Consider the following 20,709-nt stretch of genomic DNA (forward strand, 5'->3'; position numbering starts at 1 on the left):
TCGTTCGCACACGATTATTCGATTAGCGTACGAAATTCGATAGCCTACGATTAAGGCTCCAATCTTCACCAATCCCTTGAAAAAAAAATCAATTCGATGAAACGTGAAATAATATATTTTTAAATACACAGGCAAAATATACAGAAAATTATCCGCCAGACTCTCGATCCTATCTCAACCTACCATCTAGGATGCACAGCTGATTTTTTTTTTCCAATTTTGCTGAGTCTGACCAAGGGAGGCAAAGGATCCAGAAGGAGTACTCCACTGTAGACATTTCTTTTCCATATATTATAAAATGTAGCGATATAATATGAGTAGCCTGAAGGGTGAAGGTGTTTAGCGGTGATCAGGTTATACATATATATTCATGCGAATCCAATTGTAAACCTATGCGTTGAGGCCAAGACTTGCACAATTATTCGCTAGGCAACGTCAGCAACGATACACGATACACCCGACTTCGTAAGTTGTAACTGTAGAAACCTTACATATTTTCATATTCTTAACTAGAAAGCAAACGTCATGGGATAGAACGAGAAACTTAGGATACTGATCAGCATCCTATAATCCTGCTTCACTTCTTTATCTCATTGATATTTCATATCACGGGGCAAAGCACGCAGTCGTATAAAGCAAGAGAATCACATATCAAAATATTCCACTCGTCTTTGAAGTATCTTTGCTTTAGTTGGGTGAAGTATGATTTTACTTTGAAGTATCTTGGCCCTTAGTATGGAATTCGCTTCCTGTGAGTGTTAGGGCGGCTGAGCACCTCCCACAGTTTAATAATAGATTAAAAGAGTATTTCTTTGTGAATTAGTTATTATTAGCTACTTTATTTACATTTTTTTTGGAGGGGGGGGGGGAGGGGGGTATGAGTGGGTTGCAAGGCTTGGAGGAGTGGTGGAAGGGGTTGTATTTAGATGGTGGTTGTTTCCCTGGGGATGTTTGGGAGAAGGTGATTTTTTTTTTAATTCAATTTATTAGTTTAGGATGTTTTTAGGAATGTTTACATAGGTAATCGCTAAGCGTAAGCACAAATTAAATGTTTTCCCTTTCATAGTGGTTTATATTTGTAATGGTTTATATTTTTGTTTATTACGTTAAATAAAGTAAAAAAAATGTCTAAGGTTGCCTAAACTACAAGTGAATATGTGACTTTGGAACATAAATTTTGTCAAGGTTCATACATGTAAGATCATAAGAAATAAAAAGCAATACATAGTAACACAGATGAAAAGACCGAACAGAAAAGGGAAAGAGAAACTTACAAGTCCATAGGCCGCGCTTCTCTCTGATTCTTCAGTAACGTCAGCAACGTAAGCAAATACTACGGAAAATGTCACAGCAAAAACTCCCGATATAGAGATCATTGCAAAATACCACCTAAAATCAAACAGGAATATCATTCAAGGTTGAGTTGAATAAAAAAAAAGCAACAACAATGAGGTGAATATTATTTAAACTCTTCGGCTCAATACGGATACTAGTACTGGAGAGCCAAAGTTATTTTTATGAATGGCTGTTCAAATTTACACTGGATTTTGACAAAATTTAAGAAGTCAAAAGACCAACAGCTCAAGAAAAAAAAGCATAAAAGAAATGGAGGTAGGCGCCCCCTCCCCCCGTGGAAAATAATACTTTCCAAGTATGAGAATTTTATTTTCTATTTTTTCATTTTCCGAGAACAAACCTGTTTCTTCGTTTATTTTCTTTCAGCTTAGCGTGAGACAAGACAAAGACAAGTGACAGAATAGATGGGAAATATATAATTTGAGCTATATATTTGCACATAATGGGGGGGGGGGTAAATTATTTGGGCAGTTTGAAGTCAGAAAACAATTCTTAGTTCATAATATACAGAATAATTGTATCTACCACATTTTGAATGCAGGCCTGTTAAACTTCACCCCCCCCCCCCAATGTGCAAATATATAGCCCAAATTTGTTTCTAAAGTAACGAAGAAACCGATTTGTTCTCGAGTTTAACACATCGTAAACTTTAGTGAGTGGTTTTTAATACACAAGTACCAAAATTCCTTCCCCCTGCGGAAAATAAAAAAATAAAATTCAAATAAAATTCTCAAATTTGGACTTCACCAAATTTTGATTTACCACTACTAATTCCCGTCATCGTTCAGCCACCTGGTCATCTTGACAAGTGTCAGACCACGAGGCTTTTTTGGGGAATACGCTGTCGACATTGGATGGACTGCAGTAATGACTACCAAATCATATCCGCAAGAAAATATCCCTTGAGGAGCAATTCGAGGTGGGAGAAAGAAGTTCTATGGCTAGTAGCCAAGTACCAGTACTGAGGATAAAGTGTCACTTGCTGCTGATGGTTAGCAGATGGTCAGTGACCCCCCCCCCCCCCTCTCTCTCTCTCTTCTGAAAGATGAGTTTTCCTGTTCAAGCTGGTCTGAAGCTGGCGGATGGCATATATATATATATATATATATATATATATATATATATATATATATATATATATATATATATATATATATATATATATATATATATATATCCTTGTGCCCCTGTATCCTTTCTGTTTCTATAATACTAAAATATCCAACTGATTTTCGCTATTGCTCCAAAAAATATAAGCCTCCCAAAAGAAAACATGGGCGTGTCAATGACGAATTTAAGCGTGTCCCTTAAAAGTTGTCCCTGGGAGAAAATATTCGACTTGAAGACTTCCAGACGTGATCTGTACACGATAATGAAATATATTGGTTATATTTTGGAAATACAACCAGGAAATACGACGATGACAAAATTATATTGTACATTTAACAAGTCATTTTACGGCAGATAAAGAAAGAATATGTGATTCTGGAACTTGGTACATTCAAGTTTACGTTCAATTGGTACAATCAATGATTGACGGATGATTGAAGATTGAGGATGGAGTTTTTTTTTGTTATTTCTTAAGAGACAAACTGGATTTTCCACTCGTATATTTCCTCTAATCTTTTTAAAGGATCCAAGAATTAAAGTTTAGATCGCAAAAAAAAAAAAAAAAAACAAACAATAAAGCAATTCAGCTTAGAAAGACAAAAACACTTTCTTTAAGTCGAGGATTTTTTATGGATTGAAAAGCTGGGGGAGGATCTTACTCAGAAGTCGGCCTCCATTATCTATCGTCATAGGAAATCAGCATGCGCTATTTAAATACATTATATTTAATTTAGGTTTGATATAACGCAATTTTGCTACTAGGTCGGACCAAAACTTAGTATCCGGAAATCATAAAAAGTTTCTTCGGAGTGGGTTGGAAATAATATAATTTTTCTTTCAACAACAAAATGAATTTTGAAATTATACAGGCATTATTGTGTCAATCATTAACAGCGGAAAAGAGAAACAGTAAAAAAATGCAATCAATGGACACAATAAGCGAGACCAAAGTTCACCAAAACTTTTATAGGTCTAGGTCAAACATATAGGCGGTGGACCTTCACACACACACAAAAAGAAAAGAAAAAAAAAAAAAAAAATACTGGCTTTATCTTCCTACTACGACGTTTACATGAACAGATGAATAAAGCGCAGATGTGTATGCCACACAGATAGAGGGGGAATCGTTCCTAAGATAAGAACATTTTGGATAGAAGGGATTCATCTTTAAGATAAGAATGATTTAACAAAAAATACATAACACTGATTTTTCAGATCAACCCTCCCCACACATCCCGAAGAAAATTGCTTGGGTCCCAGATTACTTTGCGCACATGCCAAGCGGATTCTGCATGCAATATGTATCCAGGGATTGAAATTTGCCTTGTTTTATTGAAAAATTTTTCTGTGTTAGCCATCATAATATAAAAGAAGAGGTTTATTTACCGATAAGTACGTTCTATTGTCATCTGCTTTTCAGACCTTAGTTCAAGGGTAGGCGAGATTGAAGTTTTTTTAACCATTAATTGCATAGCATTTAGTCGACCACCATGGAAAAAGAACTTTAATCAAGCCTATGAGAAAGCCAAGGCCCTAGGAGGCCAGTGTCCAATGAACGCGTTTAATGGCTAGTGGCCCAAGACCAAGAAAAATGAAAGATTGCGCGTAATTTTTTAAAATACACACAAAGTCGAACAACGATGTCCTCTTGATATTGGTGAAATTCATCATTTATTCCAAGACAATTAAAAAAATAATTACGGAGCTTCAAAATCAAAGCAATGACGCAACATGTTTCCAGTGGAGAAATTCCAAGTCAAGAACCTTATGGCAGAGAGTTATGTCTAAACAAAAGATACTCTTATTTATTCAAAGAACTCTGCCAAAATTGGAACATGTGGTACATTAAGAGACTATTGACAGATATGGATTTTCACACATTCGACACCTTTTCAAGTAGGACAACTTAGGTTGGTGCAACTAAATACCACTCCTAATACGAATATAGTATCGTCCTAGTGAGAACAGCAATTTAATATAAATACTACAGCTACTACCATTTGGAGCGTCATTAATGAGTGAATCAAGTTCTTCTGACCACGGTAAGGGTATTTCTTTCCATAAGAAATTACTGAAACCTAATATTTACTAGACTGACTTTTGGTGCTACTTCACTTGGGGGGGGGGGGGGTGTTCCATATAGTAATTGCGAAAGCGGGCAAAGCACTACTCCCGTTACCTCAACTGCTGCTAGACATAACAATAAACCCCAAAATTCCGTCTCCGGTTGAATCTTTTAACGACTGATGCAACTGAAAACAAAGTATCTACAATATAGAAACCGGTTTGAATCCGTTTCTAGTCATATAAAATCCCTGAACTGCCTATCTGAGAAGAACTGCGAAATTTTTCGTTTAGGCTTGCATTGCCCTTATTTTTTTATTTCTCAGAAAGACCTCGCAAATTAAAATGTAAAAAAGCCATGAGACCAAATAATTATTATCAAACTAAACCAATCATTGTGGTGGCAATTAGCTAGGCTAAGCATTTTATTTATCAATTATCACGTATTATAATTACTTAACGTTGAATAAGCACCTATGCAGGACTGCCCTAAGCCAAGCTTGCTCCTGGGCGAAAATAAAGAAAGCATTTTTTTTTTTACTTTAGTGGAAAATAAATTCATTCATTCATTCATTCCCTATTATAAAGAACTGTGGAAAGAATTACATCTGCTTACCATTGCTGGTAATAAGTGGTTTATTGTTTCAGTGCATTTTATGTTATGGGCTACCTTGGGTTTTTCTCCATTCCTAACAAAGAGCAAAGCCCTTTGTAAGCATCTATGCTCTTGTATGCTTACTTTCTCGGCCCAATCCTACTTACAACTTTATCCTTGCCACCGTCCACATAACCCCTACTCTATAGGATAAAATCAACTTAACTTTGTAAATGCTCAGTGTCACAGTAGGGATACACTACTAGGCTGAAAATAGTGTTACCAATAATAAGCAGACAATGATGTTGCCACAGAACACAGGCCACCACTTCAAATAAATGAGTCTGGGAAATTGATAAGTACGGGAACTTTTGCACTTTAACATAGGTTATATATACTTTAAATACTACTAGCACCACTGGCAACGCAGTGTTACATAGCAGAACTAGATGAATTTAAACAAGCTTATTCGAAACTTATTAAAGTTTGAACCTCAATTACAGTTTAGATTTATTTTTAGTCAAACCAAAAATCAAAAACAAAACTATCGTTTTTTGCAGTCCAACGTAAAAAAAGAACTCAGTAAAAGCAATATTCTCATCTAGTTTTTTTTTTTTAATTAACTAATATTTTTATTGGATAAAGCTAGACAGCATTGAGGATCCAATGGCTGGTCTCCTTCTCTCTGTTCCAAAGAGCTTTGTCAAAAATTCACCTTTTTTTTTATTTTTGACCCCATTCCTCCACGCTAAAGAAAACTCTTTTCTCCCTAAGGTTTGGACCTGGTAAAATGCCAAAAAACTTGATTTTACTATTTAGGTGCTGTAAATGACGGAAAACTGTATCTGCGGAAATGAAAATAGCATATTGTGACATTTTTATCCAAAGGACGTAACTGATACTTTTTCTTCATATTTTGCATAGTTCAACTCCGGTTAGTCGGAGCAGATGTTTTTTGTCTAGAAAGGGATTAGGCAAAACAAACATTATCTTCTAATTGTATTTTGCACAGCTTTATTCCTACAGTCCGTAGGAGTAAAACTAGAAAAAGAAATCGATTTGAGAGAATAGTTATTTACAACACAGTCTTATGCTAAAACGAGAATCTGCGCGACTTTAGCTATGGTTACCATTTCAGTTGTAATTATTACATATTTTACGACAGAAAACAAGATCTGGGTATTTAATGACCTATACAGGAAATAGAAGAACAAGAATAATATACTTACCATGTATTTATACTCATTAGAGGTATAGGAGCGCAAGTAAAAAATACGGTTATTACCAAAAATAACTTTCTTCCCCAAACGTCAGATAAGGCACCAATAAGCGGCGCACTGAGAAACGACAATAGTCCCTGGAAATAAAACATAAATATTTAGTTTCTATTTAAAACCCTATCTCAGTGGGATATCCAGAAATTTTGAAAAATGGGGAGGGGAAAACTAAAATTTTTACCTTTTTTTTGCTTGAAAAGTCCTAATATTATATATAGTTAAAAGCCACACAAACTTAAACTAAGCCCAAGCAATTGAAATTACCCCCTCTTCTGGATTCTTAACTGTAATCTCTTCTCAAATTTTAGCCCTGTACACCAGTAATTGAAATAATATAGAGAAAGACTAAACCGTGAATTTAATCAGTAAAGTTTCATTTTTCAAGCATAAATTGACTGACAGGGCCGGAATTAATCTAGAGTCTAGTCTATATTCAACTCTTCAGCTATGACAATTCGTGACCGTGTCAAGACATATGACATAATATCCAAGTACTTCCCGCTGTAAACAGGAATGTCAATTGGATACGTTCTTGCGCATTGAAAGTAGAATTTTTTTTTACTTGCACGCAACATAATGCAAGATGTCACAACGTTTAGTAAATGTTTGAATCAAAAGAAATGATTGAAAAACGGAAATGGCAGCATTACATACGCCGTAATCGAACACAAGGAGTTTGTTTAAATGAATCTTGGCTTATGATTCCCACGCTAACTAGGTTCAAAGAACAAATCATGGCATTATGTTAAAAATTCTTATCAGTTAAAAATGCTTTGAAAAGTGTTTACTCTTATCAGTTTCCCAAACTCTTTTATTACGGTGCGCGGCTGAATCCAAAAGAGCTCAAACAAAGTTCTTATCCAAGTCTATAAGTACGGATCAAAGATATTACATTATGGACCAAAAAAATAAAATAATAACCCTTTTTCAAAATCGTACTACTATTACTGCTAACCCTCTTGGCAGCATGTGGCCACTTGATGTCAACAAAGCTGCATTCGTTCATACGTCATTCCTAGGGCAGAACGAAGGTAGATAGTCATAGAACTAAGGGAATGAAAGATTGGATTGATTTTGGGTTGACGATACAAGGCCCCTTGATTTTGGTCAGACCTACCATAGTCAACACTCAAGCATTGAATCAGTAAAAAGCACTGTCACCTATCTATGTTTTTCCCGACCACTTTGTATCGAAGGCCTAGTCGTAGAAACTTGGGAGGGGGCTAATTCGATCAGAAATTGAAACATCTGGTGCCCTTTTAAGGGTCAGAAGTGTTTAGAGGACGCCATGCCCCTTGTTCTCTTTTTGCCCCTGGACACCCCTGTAGCTCACCAGGGCACCAGATTAAAATTTCCTGGTAGTCGCTTTTCCAGGATAGTGGAAAAGAGACCAAAAAAGACCCACACAGCCCCAGGAGGAAAGGCCGCAAATTATGGAAATTCACCATTCTTCACATGTACGCTTTATAGTAGAAAAAAGGCCGACATGCCTTTCCATTTTTTTTAGGAAAGGAGGGGCGGTCGTAAGGGGCCTAACAATGAGCTATTGTTAGGCCCCTAAGCCCTAAAGTCCCTGGCCTGACAAACGAATAAAACTTCAGGCCCCAAAAATGGAGCTCTAAAAGGACCAAAAAAATTTATTTACATATGAATTTGAAACTGATCAAAACTTAGATCAGTTTGTGTTAGGAAAAGTCTTTTTTTCTCTAATCGATTGAGGCTTGGATCAGTAAGTTTTTAGAACAAGGAAACCCTAAAGTATATAGAAAAATGTTGGTTGGGAGCATGGGTTCCCCAAAAATAGTGCTAAGCAAAGAGCCAAAAGATTTTTTCCCTGATTGGATTGAAACAGTTATCCTTAAGTCCTTGGGCCATGGGGGCCTCAAAGCATAAAAAATATGCTTACCCGAAAAAGGGCTATAGGACACCCTCCCCCTTGGAAACTGAGCTAGCAATCTGTTTTTCCCATACTTCTATCTGTAAGTCCTTGAGCCAAGTGGATCCAAATGTGCAGACAAATTTTTAGGCTAGGGACACAAGCCTCCCCCCCCAAAAAAAAAGTGGACCAACATGCTTTATCTTTAGGTCAGCCTGAAGCTTATATCTGCAAATTCTTGGGAGGAGGGGACCTCAACAAAAAGAAAAAAAATCTGATTCGCCCAAAAAAGGGCCAAAACTTTTGTCTTCCGATGGGATGGTAATGTACAGTTCTGATATTTACCAACTAAATCCTCCTATGCCTGTTAATTATTATATAGAACAATGTCCGCCAATTCCTATGCCCATCCAATTCCTGGATGCCCAATCAGCATCCAGTCGATATTCATTCATGGATTTTAACTCTAAAGCAAATACAAAAGAGTCAGTCCACGGCGGACGCCTTAGTGTTGTGTCAGGCTATTTGCTATATAAGGGGGGAGTCTCAGAGATCTCTCCATAATTGTTATCTGAACCAGATAGAGAATCTTTTAAACCTTGAAAGAACCCTTTAAAATAGCCTTTTGCCCAGAAAAAAGTGTAGGACAAAAACTACAAGAATTAGTTAGAGAAAAACAGAAAGAGAACGAATTAGTCTCTCAATTTTATTCTAGAATAGTTGGTAAGGCAAAGGATTATTGCAAGTCAGCCGACCAAAACGACGCCAGTAGTCTCATATCAAACATTTTTAAAAGTGGCTTAAAAACTAGTATTGCGCGCCAAGTAATGGAACAAGCATCGCCAGATTGCGATAATAATGAACTACTAGAACTAGCTACGAAATTTGAAACAATTGACTTAACATTTTGTACTCCTAAGGAAGTTTTAACTGCAGCAGTCAGCAGTCAAAACATTAACCATGATATGTAACAAAGCTGAACTCCCTTTGTGTCAAGATCAACTAGTGTAATTATTTCAGGAATAATTTTAGTGGTAGAATTAACGCTCGTATAAAATGTTGGAATTGCAGGGGTCCACACAGACAATCTAAATGTAAGGAATCTACAACGTGTATCCGCTGTGGTGAAATAGGGCACAAATCGAAATTTTGTTTAGTGCCAGCGCCTATAAATCTACCACAAGCAAACCAAAAAAACTAAATAATTCGACTTTACCGGAGGCCGAGTCAACCTTATGCAAAGTCCTCTAATAAATAATATTTCTTCTGTGAACCATTCTGATTTAGAGATTTGTTATTTGAGTATACCAGAATTACTATGTCTCACTTCCATTTATGCATGTTGTAAAATGGTGCGAATCTATTAAAATTTTGGCATTTATTTATACCGGTTGTTAAATGTCACTATTATCGGAAAATTTATTCTACAGCCTTCCTGGGCAAATACGAAAGAAAATTAAAACGTCATTTTCAGCTGTAAAATCCTTGAGTGGAAATATTTTGCCTGTTTTGGGGAAAATCAAAATTCTTGTTGCTATATCTGACGGAGTGAAAAAAAAAATTCATTGGGAATTTCTTGTTATTAGTGAACTTAAGTTTCCTCTAATAGTAGGCTATGATTTCTTAAATTGCTTGGACATTTCTCTTGATACCCGTCGAAACCAAATCAGTTTAGGCTCCAATAGTCTATATCAAGAAAAGTTTAGCGCATTTTTTGCCGAAAACACTGGTAACGCTTGTACAGGATATGTATATGTAGCTAAACAGCTAACCATTTCACCAAACTCTTTTAGAATAATCAAAGTGAAACCGCAATCTAGTAACCAAAGTCCTGTAGCTCATGGGGATTGTCTGATGTTCACGCCTTCACCAGCGTGGCAGATATGTATTTCAGAGTAAATCAGTGAAGTGTCTCATTCCTCATTTCCCTTAGTATTTTTTAACCCCACGAAATATCAAGTTACCTTATTAAGAGGTGAATTAATGGGACATTTTGAGTTTTTCCCAGAAGACTTAGCCTGAAGCTCTGATTTAATTGCAGCCTGTGCTGAAAATGAATTTTCTCAAAGCAATAAAACTCAGGTAGATTTAAAAACTGAATGGCCTAATGATGAATTTTTAAAACATGTCAATACCGGAGAATAGGGTATATTTTGGGTATTTAGTGCATGTTCCACTTCAAGGGTATAGTTGGTATGTGTTGTTTTAAGTAATTGTTTCTGCCTTCTTAGTAGAGTCCTAGGTTATATTTCTACCACTTTATGTTCCTTCCTGTGTTATTTGCCCACTTTACGTTCCTTAGTACCTTTCCAAGGCAGATTACCAGACTGGTTATTGCTATTGATATCAATTGCACATGGAAACAGTTTGACGTGTTTGGTACCTTTCCAAGCAACGTGATTAAACACGCTTTTACAATCGGAATTGTTTGATCGACATTTGCAGAAAGGGATAAGGAATTCGCAATTTTGACACTATGAACGATATTAATTAATGTTTGAATAATAGGAGTGTGATTGATTCTAATTAGTGATTGGATAATTTTTTAACAAGAAATATCTGAATAAAATATTTTTGGAGGGATGGGAGAGTTTTGCTTGCCTTTCATTGGTACCTTTCCAAGCGAGCGGGGATTCCCCTCCAGTTCCTAAACATTGCAAAAAAGATAACAGTATGAGTGGGGATTCCCCACACAAGTTTTGTTTCAACTCCAAGTTTTTCAACCAAACTGTTTTTTGAGCTAACATCCGTTTTTTAGGAGCCAATCAGAGACCTCGGAGTTTGGAAGATGGAGAAAAAAAAGGGTTAAAGTGATTAGCAATTACGAGCGGGGATTCCCCACTGGTTCCTGAATTACCTTACGTTCCTTGGAACCTTTCAAGATCATGTACCTATGGATTTGGGGAGATTACGTTCCATGGCACCTTTCCAGAGCATGTACTTGACGATGGAGAAAAAGGGTTAAAGTGATTAGCAATTTCGAGCGGGGATTCCCCACTGGTTCCTGAATTGCCTTACGTTCCTTGGTACCTTTCCAGAGTATGCACTTGACGATAGAGAAAAAGGGTTAAAGTGATTAGCAGTTACGAGCGGGGATTCCCCACTGGTTCCTGAATTGCCTTATGTTCCTTGGTACCTTTCCAGAGCATGTACTTGACGATAGAGAAAAAGGGTTAAAGTGATTAGCAGATACGAGCGGGGATTCCCCACTGGTTCCTGAATTGCATTATGTTCCTTGGTACCTTTCCAGAGCATGTACTTGACGATAGAGAAAAAGGGTTAAAGTGATTAGCAGTTAAGGTAACCTCAATGGCGTTTGAAAAGTGTTGTCAATTTAAAATAGAATTTAACATTATAGTATACTAAAAAGTTGATACTAAGAGAGATGTAGACGGCAAGAAAAGAATTTTGATAATGAATAGCTTTACTTCTTCGATGTGTTCTGTATAATACATAAGTGGCGTTTGAACAGTGTTGTCAGTTTAAAATATGGTCTAACGTTATAGTTTACTAAAAAGTTGATACTAAGAGAGATGTAGATGGCAAGAAAAGAATTTTAATAAAGAAATTCAGAACAATCCATAGAAATCCTTACAGATCATGTAGTGAGGTATACATGAGTATGAACCATCATGAATCATAAGCACCAACGACCCTAACCACCAGGGACTTCAACCCTCCATAGGTCCCCTATCCCCAAACTCGAAGGGCACCCCCTCCCTCCAACTTTTTGGCCCCCCCTCCCCATTTTTTTAATTTTTTTAAACATGATATATTTTTTTCAACTTTTTTTTACATGTCTTCGAATGAGATGAAACATACTTAAATTCAGTAGTGTTTTGTCGTGGTTTACCTTGTCACAGTTACATTCTCTTGATTTTTCAAAGTTCATCTTGGATTTCTTTCATTGAAATGCAAGAGTTGGAATATTTCAGTAGTGTTTTGTTGTGCTTTACCTTGTCACAGTTACATTCTCTTGATTTTTCAAAAGTTCATTTTGGATTTCTTTCCTTGAAATGCAAGAGTTGGAATATTTCAGTAGTGTTTTGTCGTGGCTTACCTTGTCACGGTTATATTCTCTTTTTTTTTCAAAGTTCATTTTATATTTTTACATTCTCTTAATTTTACAAAGTTCATTTTGAATTTCTTTCATTGAAATGCAAGAGTTTGATTGTTTCGGTAGTATTATGTCGTGGCTTACCTTGTCACAGTAACATTCTTTTAATTTTTCAAAGTTCATTTTGAATTTTTTTTTTGTTGAAATGCAAGAGTTGGAATATTTCAGTAGTGTCTTGTTGTGCTTTACCTTGTCAAAGTTACATTCTCTTGATTTTTTTCAAAGTTCATTTTGGATTTCTTTCGTTGAAATGCAAGAGTTGGAATATGTTTTGTTGTGCTTTAATTTGTCACAGTTACATTCTCTTGATTTTTCAAAGTTCATTTTGGATTTCTCTCGTAAAATGCAAGAGTTGGAATATTTCAGTAGTGTTTTGTCGTGGTTTACCATGTCACAGTTACATTCTCCTGACTTTTCAAAGTTCATTTTGGATTTATTTCCTACGTACGCGCGCGTAAGCAGCCTCGAAAACCTTGAGTGAAAGCAGCCTCGAAAACAAATAATCTTAACCAATAATGCCACAAATAATATCCTACCATCAAGAACACGTAAGTTCAACAATTTCAGACTCAACCAGACATGCCTGACTGTGGTTCTACAAATCACAATCCCGTCCCTCCCCTCCTCAATAACATACAATTCTATAATTTAAAACATGATCGGTTTCGTCTATAAAGTTATCACATTGCACGTTATTGTTTATTCTTTTTTTTTGTAAAATCAAAATACCCCATCCCAGATAATTGACATATTATTTATCTCAGAAACTTAAGGACATTTTAAAATTCACAATACTTCAGCAGTTACGATTAAATTGTTATTCTAGCTGTGTGATTTATTGTCGGAAAACAACAGTCAAAGTTTCCTGGTGGGGGAGGGCAAGGAGTCTAAAATTAAGAGTATATTTCATGCCTATATTACTTAATTTACCTAGTTATTTTTGATAATTCTGAAGGGGTGGAGTATCCTTTTGTTTCAATGAATTAGAATCTCAAATTGCATATATCAACTGATATACAATATAAATAAACCAAGTTCTTTTTCAAGTTACTGAAACTTATGAGCCTTCTTCTATTTAACAGCAGGCGGGCTTTTCAGTAATACTATTTAGCCCTTTTCCTTTTGATTCACTCTGTGAGCTACAGAGCTACTGGCTTGATTGCCTCATATTTATTAGATATTTTCAGATATCTTTCAGTTGATCTTTCGACTCTAGGAGTTCAAATATAAGATGATAGATGTCGATTTCTATGCTCTGTGTGCAGGTATAGTTGGCTAGGCTCTTGGCTGATAGTGAGATTTTGTGGTGTTTGAAGCATTTTAGCAGTTTACAAAGCAAGGTTTGTTGTGCAGACGTCAGCATATTACATTCAAATAGGCAATGGTCAATTGTTTCATTTTTCATATTATAATGCCTGCAAAGAGGGGACAGGGGAATTGAACCACTTGAATTAGAAAACTTATACGAGAATGCAAGAAAATTTAGTCCATTTGTTCCAGAACGAATTCTATGATAAATTTTAGAAAAATACTTATTGGGAAAGGGGGAAAGGATAGGATTAATCTTATCAAAATTAATATCTGATAGTCTCCATCGATAAATATCTCTAATCGGGATTGGTCTCCCACTTGGCTGGTCAATATTTATAGCATTTTTTGCTATTTCATCAACCTGATGATTAACACTTATACCAGAGTGGCTAGGAATGTACTGAAAATAAGTTCTTATGCCACTTGAAGCAAGATTATCTATAATACTGAGACAATGATAAGTGTCAATGTCCAATTTATACTGAGGAGCTGAGGCCAGCTGAGTCGGAATATACAATAATATTATTTGAATTTGCAATCAAAGGTTGGTTTTTCATTAAGGTGTTCTAATGCCATGATTATGGCATTTAACTCAGCAGACATTATAGATAAATTATTATATAATCTCTCGCCCATTGCAATTTTCAGGTGAGGTAGGAAAGCACCACTTGCTACCTTCTCATTCATTTTTGACCCATCAACAAATATTTGGAAGTGGTTTTTATAGGTAATTGTATTACTCTCCATAAGTAGAAACTTGGTGCTTGTGGGTTTCCTAAGACCGATTATGAGACGTATTCTATCATTTTGTGTTGTTTCAATTTTTGCATCTGGGTCCTTGCACATGCACCATTGACGATGAACCCATAGTCAATATGGGTTCTTATATGTGATTTATAAAACGGAGTAAGGTTTTCTCCTTACAGCCCCAGGGTGTGGAAAGAAGTCTTTTTAGTATATTTGTTTTTCTATAGCATTTTTTTATTGTGTTTGAAATGTGGAGGTGGAAATTAAGTTTTTGGTCAAGCATGAGACCTAGGTAATTAATATGATTATCTTCTGGAATAGTTGTTCCATTTAGAGTTAGTTTTGCATTAACATGGTTTCGCTTTCGGTGAAATTGGATTATTTTTGACTTGACAGGTGCAATGGGTAAATCTGAATGTTGAGAGAATTTTTCAAATTGGAAGTGACTTTTGCAGATTTGACTGTGCTATCTCAAAGGTGTTGCCAGATGACCAGAGCACAAGATCGTCTGCATATTGTATATTCGTGTGGGGGAGGTTCATGTCCCAGAGATATAGGGCAAAGAGGAGACAACTGAGGACTGCTCCCTGAGGTAGGCCTTTGGTTATTGTCTTTTGGGGTGAAGAGGCTGAACCAACACAAACAATGAAACTTCGCAATTCTATGAACGATTTTATAAAAGATACTAGCTTGGAGGGTAGTCCAAGGTTTGCAAGTTTGTTTAAAAGGATTTGGTGGTTCACATTGTCATATGCCCCCTCAAAATCTAGGAAAGCTGCAACTATGACATTTTTTTTTTTAGAATGATTCATTTATTGCATTTGTTAGCAAAATGAAAGCATCTGTTGAGGAGTGGTGTTTCCTGAATCCAGTTTGAGTGTGAGGGATCATGTTATTTTTTTCCACAAACCAGAGGAGTCGGTAATAGATCATTTTCTCCATTATTTTCCCCACAACAGGAGTAATCATTATGGGCCTATAGGACTCAGGGTTATCTTTGGGTTTATTTTTCTTTAGGATTGGACGGAGGGACGAACATTTCCATATATTGGGGAACATAGAAGATGCCCAAGCGTGATTATAACAATTTAGCAGTTCCTGATTGTATGAAGGGGTGAGATTCTTTACCCATGAAGGTTACATGTTGTCATAGCTGCCGCTAGTTTTGGTCATAATATGATGTATTGCATTATTCATTTCCTAGATTGAAAATGGACTAGTTATATACTCGGATCCTGGGCGTGGTTGGTAACTTGGATTCATAGGAATTGGGGACATTTTGCTTCGATTATTTGATGTTAGCTTATTAACAAAAAGAGTTGCAAATAGTTATAACTTTTTCATTGTCATAATGGGTATTATTATGTATAAGCACATACAGGAATGGGTTGGGGGAAGTCTTTTTCCCACAGATGTGGCTTATAATTTCATGTATAATTGGCTCATGTGTTTCTCTGGAGAGATTATTTGCAAAATTATTCCAGTAATTATATTTAGCATCTATTATAGTCCTTTTTAGATTAGATTCTGCTTGTAATTTTTTTAAATATGTAGTAGGTGATGGTTTTTTTATGAATGCTCTCCTAGCTTTTTTTTTGTTCTCCATTTATTTAGGCACTCGTTTATCCACCATGCTTTGGGAATGTGTTTAGGGAAGGTTTTCTTGGGTGTTGTCCTGGGGATAGCATGATTAGCTGTATTTATTAGTAAAGATGCCAAGACTTCAGCATGTGTGTGTCAACTGTTGTGTTTGAAATGCATGAATTTTGGGTGAAACTTGTAATTTCATCCTTTAGCTTATTTTGGAACATAGACCAATTTGCTTTAGTGTTGATATATTTTGACGTATGTGATAGAGCTGCAGCAGGTTCATTTAGAGAGCAAACTATAGCAAAGTGGTCAGTACATAGACTATTAATTTTATTTATATACATTTTATTCAAAATTTTTAATGACACAATTTGAAGGTCAATTGTGGAGAATCTGCCACTTATGGGGTTGAAATATGTATTCAGGTTTGGAGGGGTAGCAACAGCTAATTCATTATTATTTGAAGTCTTATACTCAATCAATTTACCAGCTTTATTTGCTAGTTTATTCCCCCACAAAAGGCTGTGGGCATTGAAATCTCCACAAATAATGATATTTTTTAACAAATTAGAATTATTTATATAGTTGAAGAAATCCATGGCATCTGTGGTTTGGCCATTAGGGTTATAAAAGCTTAATATGTAAGTTTTTGTATTATTCAGCCAAAGACTGATACCAATTGTATCAACATCATTTACAAAATCAGGAAAAGTTAATGCTACAGAATTGTATTTTATTTTTAATTATTAAAGCTACACCACCTCCTTTTCTCTCTGATGATCTATCCTTTCTCAAGATAGTGTACCCCAGAGACTTAAGTTGTTGATTTTGGGTTAAATGAGTTTCCTGGAGGCAAGCAATATTAATGGAATTATTATTCATAAAAGATATTAGTTCATATAACTTATTTTCTGTGAGTGATCTTATGTTCCACTGGAGTATTCATATGTGTTGTGTTGTTAATTTATTTTTCATATGACTGTGTATCAATGTTCAGCTCTGTTAAAAGTAAAGCAAGATCTTTTTTTGCTTGAATGAGCATATCATCAGGAATGTAGAATTTTGGCAATTCTGCAATGATTTTTGTTTTCTGTAGTTGATGTATGTTCATGGCCTGAACTGCATTACAGTTTAGAATGAATAAGCATATATTTGGGAATTGCATGTTTGGTTGTGCATCCTGTTTGTCAGTCAAGGGATTAATTTCTGGTAGTGTTTCTGGTTTGTTTCTTCTTGGGAGGGAGGGCCAGGCTGACCTCATCTCACCGGACAAGGAGGCTTGTTGACTTGGTGATTCCTTCTGATAGGGATGTGACCTAGGGGGCTTAGAGGATGGTGTTTTATACGGGGTACTTGATGCATTGGGGATGATTTACTTGGGAGTTTTGGTTGGTTTCATAAAGGGCCTTATTTGGTATTGTTGGGCAGCATTTTCTTCCATTGCTGCAAAGGGGTATGAAATGGCATTCTCTATTGCTATTTGGAGTGTTAGTGCTCATTTTTTTATATGGAGGGCATAGTGATTTATTTGTAGATTCATGTGGGCTTTTGCAATTGATACATGTAGGCTGAGTGTTGTTGCAAGTTGTCAACTCTTTAGGATGGAATACTTTACAATTACTACACTCTAGAAGAATTTCATTGCATTTGTTTGTTGTGTGTCCCAGTTTGAGACACTTTTGACACTGGTTAGGCTTTGGTTTGTATTCCTTGTGTGGTTTCATTTGCCCAAATAGGAATAACTTTTCTGGGATGTTAATTTTTTCCTTCAGTGTAAATAAGAAGGATCTACTTGTTTTTAGGCCATTAGAGTTAGGTTTACCAAGTTGGGTAACATCTTCAACTGGGATTGTGTTTCCAGCCCTATCTGAGAGCCCTTTTTTTAACTCCTGAGTGGGTATTTCTGGGGGAACATTATAAACTATTATTTTTGTTGGGGATTGTTTTGGGTTCCATTTAGATGCATTAATTGGGGTATTCAGAAGGGATTTTGGGTTGATTATTGTGTCTGCTGATTTCTGATCTTGGACAGCTATTAGCAGAGATCCGTCAAGGTGAATATTAAGGGAGAACATTGATTTTAGCAATTTGATAATTGCAACTCTTATTGCAGTAATCTTTTTTTATTTGAATAGGGGTAATAGGAGAAATTTTAAGATAAATTCCTAAGTTTAGGGAGGGAGGATCTTGGGCGGGGAGAGGGGAAACGCTTTTGATTGGGGAGATTTTTTTCCTTTTTTTAGAGCTTCTAGAAAGGACCTCTTGAAAGCCATTATCATCATTTATAGTGACATTAGCCCCTACACTGATCATTGTCCTATTCTCAGAATTGGAGCTATCATGTGAACTTTGTGATAGATTGCTTGACCAGCCAAGATGGGTATCAATTTCACTGGTATTTGGGGTGGGATCTGGGGAGACATTTTTTTTTGGAGGACTTCTAAACATTGCCTATTGGAATAAGCTTTAAACTAAAAAGAAAAAAACAACAAGAAAGGATAATACAATGATAACAAACAGTCTGCACTCTACTGTGGGGAAATTTTCACCATCCACAAAAGAAACACCACAGTATGGCCCTGAGGAGGATTTGAGCACGATTGGTTCGGTACAACTACTGATTAATTGAGATAATAATACACAAGAAATTTATTTTAAATTTCTTAAAAATGTTGCTGTTGTGTTGTCTTTTTTTGTTTATTTGTAAATAAACTTCTTTTTTAAGTTACAATTTAAAATCATCCACCTCTTCTTAAGAAATGCAACCACAAAATATATTTTGTAACACAGCAAAAGACCATATGCTCTTGTTATAATTCACTAGCGTTATGCAAAAACTGTCTAAGTCACATTTTTTTCGAAATTGAGTTATGGGCTCCACCTTATGTAAAATTTCACGACAAGTCGTTTCGTATGATCAGAATCGATCTACAGTCTTCAAATAAGGTCACAGTTAAAATTTGAATTTTCAGTCTAAGTCCCTTTACAGCAATTTGTAAATCGCAAAAACAAGCCAAGTCCTTGGATCCAGCGGTAACTGGACTTGGCATGTTTTTGCTTTTTATCTGTGGCCGCAAGATTTGACTTGTACTGTTTTGATTCATCACCATCATTAGTGTTTAAAAACCAAATGGAATTTCTGGAAGGAGAAAAGGGCGAAAAGATTTAACTAATAAAGCATTTTGCTAAATTTTGATTTTCTTGTGTTTATTAGTTTAAAGGTTAATATTAAGGTATTTAAGCCATTTTTCCTTCTCTTCTTTTCATCTTGAAACTGGTAGTATTGAATTGGTTTTGTTGTTTCATATAGTGCTTGGCTAGCCATTAGGAATGTCCGACCCTCTTGACTTAGGATGTTCAGCTACATCTTCTGTTATATCAGACCAATGTCATTATTATGAGTAAAAATCATAAGAATCTGAATGCAAGCAATAGTCACCCTGGTCCCCTCAATCCCACTCTGGGGATAATCGTGAAAGCAATCATGCTTTTGAGAAAGCAGACAAAAGAGTTCCAAAAGGACTCAATATTGGTAGGGTCAATCAACGGTGTTAACTGTTTGAAGGTTAAGGATCAATATGTGTTCAATAAAGTTCTGGTCATAAGGAAGCTAGATTTGGCTGATGATCTAATGTTAACATTTTCATGTAATAAGGATTATCCTGTCCCAAGTTCACAAGAATTGCAAGAAAATCCCCCCAAGGGCTACATGCCTGAGGGGCTTGTCTTTTTTGATAATATACCCTCAGTAAAATTTGTCTTGTACGCAGATGACTTAGCCATTTGGACCGAGGGCACTTGTCCTCAAACTTGCAAACCCAAGCATTAGGGAGCTATTGATAAACTGTCAATATGGCTTAAACCAAAAAGTCTGATTTTTCCTATCCCAAAATCTACTGGCACAGGTTTCTATAGGAAAAGTAACCAAAGGCAAGGTTTCTCTCAACCAGTTTGGCTCTCTATAATCAGTTCATTCACTTTGACAGGAATGTAAAGTTACTTGGAGTTTGGCTCGATAATAAGTTAAATTGTAATGTTCGTATTTCTTATCTGATTAATGCACTTGAAAAACGGATGAATTTTATACGTGCTGTTGCAGGGCAAAAGTGGGGTACCAGCCAAGATGGGCTTCGAAAACTACTCATTTCCATAATATATGGAAAGATTGAATATTGTCTTCCTGTGTACTTCTCAGCTTCAAAAAAGTACTTTCTAAAATAGAATCATTAGTATATTAGAATCTGAGACTTATCACTGGTGCTCTTAAAAGTACACTCACTGCAGGACTGTACAAGAAGGTGGATATCCCATCTTTAGAAGAAAGGTTTTTGAAACTATCATTTAATTACTTTATGAAAGTTAACAACAATCAAAACCATCCCGTTTTTCAAGGAGTGTTCTGCAAATTTATCATTCTCATCTGAAAATTGGAAGACATATAGTAGTCCAGCCATTGTCAAGTTGAGCTCCTTACAGGAATTGGTGTTCCTGAAAATCTAATATTTTGTTGCAAGACTCAGACCTCCTCCAACCCTTCCAATAGTATTTATAATGTCATAGACATTAACATCCTTGACAAGGATTATCCTCAGACTAAGATGAAAAATCAAATCCTTCATCTACTAACATGAGCTATAATGGCGGAAAATTGCAGTTGGAAAAATAT

The 20,709-nt window shown here is 35.9% G+C and overlaps 1 protein-coding gene across 3 annotated transcripts in view; it reads right to left on the reverse strand.

Annotated features, from left to right (window-relative positions):
* Positions 1-20,709, reverse strand: part of LOC148944468 (solute carrier family 71 member 1) — a 113,467-nt gene that overhangs the window by 70,847 nt on the left and 21,911 nt on the right. For all 3 annotated transcript variants that reach the window (XM_089100653.1, XM_089100652.1, XM_089100654.1), the window contains exons 3-4: positions 6,355-6,482; positions 1,275-1,389 (exon numbers count right to left, since the gene is read on the reverse strand). In XM_089100653.1, the coding sequence (XP_088956779.1) occupies positions 1,275-1,389; positions 6,355-6,482 (243 nt within the window). The remainder of the gene's footprint in view (positions 1-1,274; positions 1,390-6,354; positions 6,483-20,709) is intronic.

This window comes from Artemia sp. Qi Xiang Cuo, chromosome 14 (assembly GCF_049724085.1).
Source record: "Artemia sp. Qi Xiang Cuo chromosome 14, ASM4972408v1, whole genome shotgun sequence".
In the NCBI taxonomy this organism is placed as follows: domain Eukaryota; kingdom Metazoa; phylum Arthropoda; class Branchiopoda; order Anostraca; family Artemiidae; genus Artemia; species Artemia sp. Qi Xiang Cuo.